Source organism: Myotis lucifugus, unplaced genomic scaffold (genome assembly GCF_000147115.1).
Source record: "Myotis lucifugus unplaced genomic scaffold, Myoluc2.0 scaffold_296, whole genome shotgun sequence".
Taxonomy (NCBI): Eukaryota; Metazoa; Chordata; class Mammalia; order Chiroptera; family Vespertilionidae; genus Myotis; species Myotis lucifugus.
Window position 1 is genome coordinate 1,091,595 of NW_005871344.1, and position 8,580 is coordinate 1,100,174.

Below are 8,580 nucleotides of genomic sequence, written 5' to 3' on the forward strand. Positions count from 1 at the left end.
CAGTTGGGGGCCATTAGCGCCGCGCTGTTTTGGAGCGGTTAGGAGCTAGCAGTCCTGGATTGTGAGAGATATGTCAGACTGCCAGTTTAGGGATTGGGCCTAAACCAGCAGTTGGACATCCCCTGAGGAGTCCCAGATTGAGAGGGTGCAGGCCGGGCTGAGGGACATCACCCTCCATGTGCCAATTTCGTGCACTGGGCCTCTAATATGACTTTCATTTTCCTTTTAAGTCACTCATTGGCTTGTTTCCTCCTGATGAGCTCTTGGTCAGCTTTCAGTGGTGCCCACTCTCCATTCTAGTAATTACACCTACCTTTGTTTTATCTCTCCTTCTGCCTACCATTGGGCACCTGAGCCCCCACCAGCAGGTGGGTGTGAGAGGAGAGCCCAGGTAGTAAGCACACCAGAAGGTGGGAGATCTCCGACTGTTCCCATGTGCGCTTCATGCAGATGATCACTGTGCTCCCCTCCAGTTTCGCAGTGACCAGGTTTCAGAACTAATATTTGTATTGTACATTTGATTAAAAAAAGATAATTCTTTTGTAAATTTGTATTTATATTTGCCTTTTTTCCCTCAGGAGAAATCCCTTCCTGGTGTTGTGATGGCACTTGTGTGTAATGTATTTGACATGCTTTACCAGCTTGCCAATCTAGAGGAGCCAAGGTAAATATAAATATAGGGAACCAAGGAACTTTTCCCTTGAAATGGATTTACATCTAATTCTAAATGACTCTGTTATTGAAACTGTGATTTATCTGAAAAAATTTCAAATTTTGAAAAATTTCAGGATAACTCTACGAGTACGGAAGCTTCTGCTCTTAATACCCACTGATCCAGCCATTCAGGAAGCCCTTGACCAACTGGATTCTTTAGGAAGAAAGGTATGGGTATCTAGGGGGGTTAATTAACTGTCATGGAATTTTATATCATGATTCAGTGAAAATACAACACCAAATCACACTACAATCATTTGATACCTTTTTCTTAATGATTTTTCTTCTTTTGAAAAATACTTTCTCTATAAATGGAAATCAGAACTTCGTGTTGGCTTTTAAAGTATCAAGATGGAGTGAAAAATTATGTCAGATTTTAAAACCAGAAGAGTCTTTAATATCATCTACTTCTACCTTCATGATATATGTTAGGAAACCAAAGCCCAGAGAGAATGGAGTACCAGGCTTAGACTCTGGCTCCGATTCTTCTCTCATGATGCTTTTCTGATTGTGATTTGGTTATCTTTTCAGTTTCTCACTGTTGATACATAAAATTCATTTTATTTAGTTTTTAGGATATCATTCCATTATGTATATATTGAAATTGTGTTTAATCCCTAACATTGTTTATGTTCTCAGAATAAATTAATTTATAACAAAGTTGTTAGAATTAAGTTATGAATTTTATATTTAAGGGGTTGACATTTAGACAACTTAATCTTGTCATATTTGGCTTATATACTAGCTTGAGGGAGAAGAGAACTAATGTAATAAAACATCACTAGTACTAGTTCCAAAACTCAAAACTACCACTTTTGCAATCTTATAACTTCATTATCAGTATTTAGAGGTACAAGTTTTAAAAACACAAAACAAATTAAGATGACCTTGTTGATGTTGTTTAAAATAAGATTGTCATGAGGTTGAGCATGTATAGTTTGTGAGATAGAATTTGGTGTCTTATTAATAACTGTAGAACTCATGTGGTTTTATGAGATTAAGTTTTAGAAAATATCATTGGTGTGGATTATATTTAAAAGGAAAAGACTATCAGAATGTATACAGATATGTTTCTTTTTAATTTGTGCTTTTAAGACATACATTCTCTTTTTCATTCTCTTAACTTAGAAAACATTGCTGTCTGAAACAAGCTCTCAGTCTTCAAAATCTCCATCCCTCTCTTCAAAGCAGCAGCACCAGCCAAGTGCCAGCTCAATTCTAGAGAGTCTCTTTCGATCTTTTGCTCCAGGAATGTCCACCTTTCGAGTGCTTTACAACTTAGAAGTAAGAAACCTATTTCTTTGCACTTCGTTTTGGTTTGTAGAATCATGCTTTCTGATGACAGAAACACGTTAACAGGTTTACTCTGTTAAAACTTAGTTTTTAAAAAGTACAAGATAGAATATAAATTGAAATATTTTGGTTTTTGCCTTTGTAAATGCTCAACTTTTTTCAGTTTATGCCTATGTGCATTGTTATACTTGCAAAATAGCATCTAAATAATTAGGAAGCTTTATCTATTAAAATGTATCTTTACCTTCCTCTAGAAGTTCTGTAATTATGTATAATGCCAGTTATTAATCCTGAGCCTTCTTGCTATTAAATGCATTTTCTTTTTAAAAAACTGTTGTAATTGTTTACATTAATGCAGCTTTATGAGGAATTTGTCAGAAGACATGTTAACATGATTATTTCAAGGTTATAAAAAAACCGTTAGAAGAATTTGAGCAAAAGAATATTTTTATTACCCTCCTCCTCCAAAGTGGCTTTAAACAAGTAGATTTAGTTCAGTAAACATTTACTAATTACTTACCATCTACAAGTTATTGTGATAGTTAGGGGGTCAGAGTTGGAAAGACAGATATTTGCTCCCAGGTCTTATGAGTAAGACATAGGAAGAGGCTGGATATGCTGAGTCTTGAAAGCCAAGCATTAACAAAGTGATGTGGGAGAGTGACCAGGGGACCAGGTGGAAACAGTCTTGCTCCTGGAGGGTCAGTGATCGGACCCTGGTGCATATTAGGTCTGGAGAAAATAAAGCCCTAGATGATCTTGCTTTGACCTAGGAAATTATATCCAGGCAGTTCGTTATTAAAGAATCCATAGCACTACCTAAGCAGCCTTAATTATCAAATTAATGTTGAGTAGATTTTGAGTGATGATAAAGGCCATAATTACTAATGGGTACCTGGTTGGACATTTTTTCCAAGTTTTATTTCATCTGACAATCTAATTTGGAGTATATAATTAGATTCATTCATTTTATGGTCTACTTGTTGCTTATATGTTCAAACTGTGGTAACATTTCACATTTGCCTTAAAATAATTACTCTTGTCAAAAGATGTGTCGGATTCAAAAGTAGAAAATACTTAGTGAATATTTAAAAAATAAAGCATACCTTTATTTGATGTGGGCATTTAAAATAGGTAGACTATCCCAAAACAGAAAATTGCTTAGAAATTCTTGGCCAATTTAAGCTTATAAATTTTGAACTTTCCACTGCTGCCAGATTTGTCTTTTGCTTTCAAATGATTGTCTCAAAAGTTAAGGTATAAATCTTAACACCCACATTTGAGAGCACCTAGAAAAGCAAAATGGCCCAACAGTGGGTCTAGCTTGTCTTTCAGCTACCTAGATGGCAGTATCTTAGAGCCAAAGGACTCAGTAGCAAAATACCTCCAGTACAATTTTAGGACTTCTGTTAACTGGGATTCCTTTGGTAGGTTTTCTTTTGCTTTAGACAACACAAAACATTTGGAAAACATAACACTCCCAAAAGCACTTATTTTTACTATTAGAAAGATTCAGTTCCTCCCATTTTGACCTTTAACTTATGTTTGCCTACTAAGAAACTTCTGGATCTTCCAAATACCCATTGATTTGGAAAAACATTTTATTTTCACTGAATTATTGTCCATTAAACATGGGGAGTGTGTGCATGTGGCTATCAGCACTCTCTCATAGAAGAATTAGAGTCACAGAGGGTTTCCATTTTCCTGTGTAAGGCTCATGAATCAGGGTTGATGAAACTGTTTCCCAAAGAGCAACTCAGGAGGAAAGCATTTTAAAAATAAAAAATCTCACACTAAAAATCTAAGCTCATAGAACCCCATAGGTTCATAGGAGCAGATTATTTTTTTTTAGAATAGGAAAGGATCTTGAATTACATCTAGTTTAAAACCTTGAAGAAATTGAGATAATGAGCCTTTATTTAAAATTTTAAATTATAATAACTAAATAAGTCAGCTCTTTATGCTTTGTGCCTTGTGCTTATGCTAAGCACCTTAAGCTTGCGTTATCTTATTTAATCCAAACAATCCTCTGGTAAAGGTAATTATTATCCCAATTTAGCTGATGAGAAAACTGAGGCAAAAGGAAAACTTACATGCCTGAGATTATTTCTGTGAAATAATTCTCTTGTCATACCAAAATATTCAGTTAAGCTTTTCTTTAGGTATGTATAAGAGTGTTATAAAAGGGGCATGGATATTAAAGTGAGATACATCTGGATTTAAATTCTAACCATGTGACCTTGGATGGGAGGTCACTAAACCTCTCAGGTCACAGTCTTTACCTATAAAATTAAATACTGTATATATGCCATGCATAGTGAGATGAGATAATGCATGTTAAGTACCTCATCTTATACCTAGATGCTCAATAAGTAGGAACAAGTTAGAATCATTAGTGGGGACTCATCTAGCACTTTTAGTAAATGGGCTGTTTTATAAAACATATACTTTTTTAAAAAATATAAATTTTTTGTTATTGATTTCAGAGACAAAGGGAGAGGGAGAGGGAGAGAGAGATAGAAACATCAATGATGAGAGAGAATCATTGATCGGTTGCCACACTGGGGATCGAGCCCACTATCCAGGCATGTGCCCTGACCAGGAATTGAACCCATGATCTCCCGGTTCATAGGTCGATGCTCAACCACTGAACTACACCAGCCAGGCTTAACTTACATACTTTTTAAATAACATATCTAGCATGTCATCTGTTCTTATCTAAGCCTGAGAGACAGAGACATTCACATTTGCTGGTTTTATGAAAAGAGAGCACATCAGCTTTCTTCAAAACAGGTTTTTCTTGCTAAGTAAATAGAACTTGGAAAATGTGATTATTTATTTGTGAAACATCAGCCTCCTTATACTTCTGGGTGGGAAAATGGCATGCAGCATTTAAAGAGATTGTGACTTGAGTTGTGTGATTATTTAGTAAAGGAATAATTTCTGCTGGAAATGTTGGGATGATTAATTGTGCTTATCTATTTCCAAGGTTCTAAGCTCCAAACTCATGCCAACAGCTGATGATGACATGGCAAGAAACTGTGCAAAATCCTTCTGTGAGAACTTCCTCAAAGCAGGAGGTTTGAGGTTAGTGTCCCAGTATAATGTTACATGAATTGCAGAAAATTATTCTATTCTTTTTATTAACTTCTTTTGCCAAGCCTACAAGGTATTATGTGAAGCATTATGAGAGTTTTAATAAGAAGGAATGATGTCTCAGCCTTTGGAATATTTTAATTTATTTCATGATTCTTGATTATTTAAAAAACTTAGAGAAGCATGTCTCTTTCCGCTCTGGTAGTGGGGGATTCTCAGGAAGAGGAAAGGTGAAGAGGCTAAGTTGGTTTCTGTTAATTCCCACATCCATTTATGCTAAGGTGAATTTGATTCCCAGTAGTCCACGTTGTAGAAGGCATTAGTTCTGAGGCTGCAAAGATAAATTAGGTATTATCCCTGCCCTTAAGAGGTTCATGGTTTAACAGTTATTATAACTATTAATACAAAAGCTTATAAAAATCACTTTAGTGGAGTGGAGGTTATGAAAGAAACTAGTGGTTAAATTGACTAAATTTGGTTGGGGTCATAAGATTAGGAAATGCTTCACTGAAAGTGACATTTGAGTTGGGAGTTGTGAAACCAGTAGTCAGTGTGGTCATTCCCTAGGTAAACAAGGAGGGCAGGGGCACTCTGAGCCAGAGGTGGGGGGCAGGGAATGAATGAAGCACTGAAGTACATGGCCCCTCTTGGGAATATAGTTGCCAGGTGAGGCTAATGCCAAGGGTAAGGGAGAGAAATATGTAAAGAGTCACATTGAGGAATCCCAACATTGTATTGTAGACCATGGAAAAACAGAAAGTTTATAAACCAGGAATTACCTAGAACAATTACTCTGGCTGCATTGGAGAAGAATGGAAAGTCTTTATGACTAGATATATGACTACGGTAGGAACATTTATACATTGACCCTATGATTGCTGCTTGAGAAAGAGGATAAATGGTGAATCTCTAGTCCTTATGGGAAGTAAACATGGAAGGAGATGGAAGAAACAGAGGAAGTCAAGAGAAATTAATTTGATTGCATACGAGGTCCCTGTGAGTCATGTGAAGTGGATGGTTTGGATAGGATGCTCTTGAGAGATGTGGAGAATTTCACTAGAGATTTGGGAGAGCCATCAGTGTAATTGCAGCCATTGGGGCATAAGCAGTTGGTAGAGCTGAGTGGCAGGGATAAGTCTAGGAAGTAGAAACTGTATGCGGATGTCTCTGCTTTACAGTGAGTGACCTAAAGGGGGTGACAGTACTTTGATGGGAAGGATAAGAGAAAAGTTGCCCTTTTTTGTTTTGGTTTTAACTTGTAGAAGACTTGATTCTCTTTGTAGGCAGACCAGAAGGGGCTGATGAAAAAGACAAATAAAGATGAAAAGGGGATGATCAATTGAGGGACTGTGTTCTGCAGTTGAAAGATTTGCATTAGGAAGAAGTAGGCATGCAATTTCTTCCAGGAGTGAAAACCAACTTGAAGATAGTTAAAGTTCTGTTCGGAGGCCCTGAGGGGAAGAGAAGTTGGGTGAGACCATGGAGAGATAAAGGGGAGGAGAACTAAAGAGAACTGAAGGAATTCCCAAGCATGTGGAAGGCCTAGTGCACATATAGTTTTATTCTTTGTTCAATATTGTAGAGATGTTCTTGCAACAATTTAATTCAGTTTATTCGGCCAATTACAGAGCTATGGTAATAAAGGCATTTTACTTCTGGTTTATTCTTGTATGTCAGTTAACTTATATGCCAGGCAGTTTTCTAAGCAATGAACAGAGTGGCAAATAGATTAGACCAAAACCCATATCCTCATGAAGCTTACTGTCTAGAGGGGGAAAGAGACAATAAAGGCAGAAGTAAAAGTAACAGTGTATGTCAGGTGGTTGTAAGAGCTGCAGAGAAAAATAAGACAAGAGGGGATGGAGGGAATGGTCAGGGAAAGCTTTACTTAATGGGGTGACATTTTACAGACATGATGGAGGTATAGAGTGAGACCATGATCTCCTGGGGAAAGCTGTCTACAGGAGCAGCCACCTTAGTGGGACCCACCTGATGGCTGCAGAGACCAGCAGGAGGCCATTCTGTTTGGGGCAGAGTGAGGCAGGCAGCAGAGGGGACATGAGATTATAGACATAGGTCAGGTTATGTAGGATTTTATAGGCTACTGTGAAAATTGCCTTTTTTCTGTAGGAAATAGGAAACCATTGGAGGATTTGTACAGAGGAGGAGTGTCATGATCTGACTTAATCTTGAAAGGATCTCTCTGGTTGATCTCTTGAGACTAGATTTTAGAGGTGGAGCATTAAGAATGGAAGCAGGAAGCCCTAACTGTTTTTGCTCAGTGGATAGAGCCTTGGCCTGTGGACTGAAGGGTCCCAGGTTCGATTCCGGTCAAGGGCATGTACCTTCGTTGCAGGCACATCCCCAGTAGGGGGTGTGCAGGAAGCAGCTGATAGATGTTTCTCTCTCATCAATGTTTCTAACTCTCTATCCCTCTCCCTTCCTCTCTGTAAAAAATCAATAAAAGTATATTAAAAAAAAAAAAAAAAAGAATGGAAGCAGGAAGAACAGTTGGGAAGCTTCTGCAGTAATATAGATTGGAATGGCCATGAAAAAACAAGCTTATTGAATACACCAATTCTGGATATATTTTTGAATTGTTAGTTCACATTAGTAAACTCAGGCCAGTTAGCAAGAAGGTAACTATACAAACATTCCGTGTTGGAGATCCTTCTTTGACTTAACAAGGAGTCTAATTCTAAATGGATGAGAAGGGTTATAGTGATCATAAGAAGTCATTGGGATAGAAATATGTATGGTTCATTTTATATGTAAGGATCTTGTAGGAATTTTGAGTGATGGATAACATTTATTAGCAATTAAATTACAGAAATTTTCTTAGGAAAGAAATAGAAGTCTTTAATATCCTGTCTTCTTTCTGTTTTTTGAAGTTTGGTTGTAAATGTCATGCAGAGGGACTCCATCCCATCAGAAGTCGACTATGAAACAAGGCAGGGAGTTTATTCTATCTGTCTACAACTTGCAAGGTATGTCAATATGTTGTGTTAGTCTCACAAGGCAAGACTTGACTCTACTTTTCTCACCAATTCAATCATTTTAAGTAGTATGAAATGAGTTTAAATAAGTCTACCTTTTTATTTCCTTTTAAGATTTTTACTTGTTGGACAAACAATGCCCACGTTATTAGATGAAGACATTGCCAAAGATGGTATAGAGGCACTTTCTTCTCGCCCATTCCGAAACGTTAGCCGGCAGACCAGCAGGCAGATGTCCCTATGTGGTACCCCAGAAAAGTCGTCCTACCGACAGTTGTCAGTGTCTGATAGGTCTTCTATTAGGGTGGAGGAAATCATTCCTGCTGCACGAGTTGCAATACAAGTAAGTGATTTGTGTATTCAAGAATTATTAAGTACCTCCTGTTTAGAAACGACTGGTTGAGGGGTGGGACCATTTGGATATCCTATATAATAAAAGGGTAATATGCAAATTGACCGAATGGCGGAACAACAGGTCGCT

At 37.4% G+C, this 8,580-nt stretch overlaps 1 protein-coding gene across 3 annotated transcripts in view; it reads left to right on the forward strand.

The window, feature by feature from the left end:
• The window catches only part of USP24 (ubiquitin specific peptidase 24), a 123,165-nt gene that overhangs the window by 69,029 nt on the left and 45,556 nt on the right, over window positions 1–8,580 (forward strand). For all 3 annotated transcript variants that reach the window (XM_023763651.1, XM_023763650.1, XM_023763652.1), the window contains 6 exons: window positions 579–664; window positions 789–882; window positions 1,843–1,998; window positions 4,997–5,094; window positions 7,995–8,090; window positions 8,214–8,442. In XM_023763651.1, the coding sequence (XP_023619419.1) occupies window positions 579–664; window positions 789–882; window positions 1,843–1,998; window positions 4,997–5,094; window positions 7,995–8,090; window positions 8,214–8,442 (759 nt within the window). The remainder of the gene's footprint in view (window positions 1–578; window positions 665–788; window positions 883–1,842; window positions 1,999–4,996; window positions 5,095–7,994; window positions 8,091–8,213; window positions 8,443–8,580) is intronic.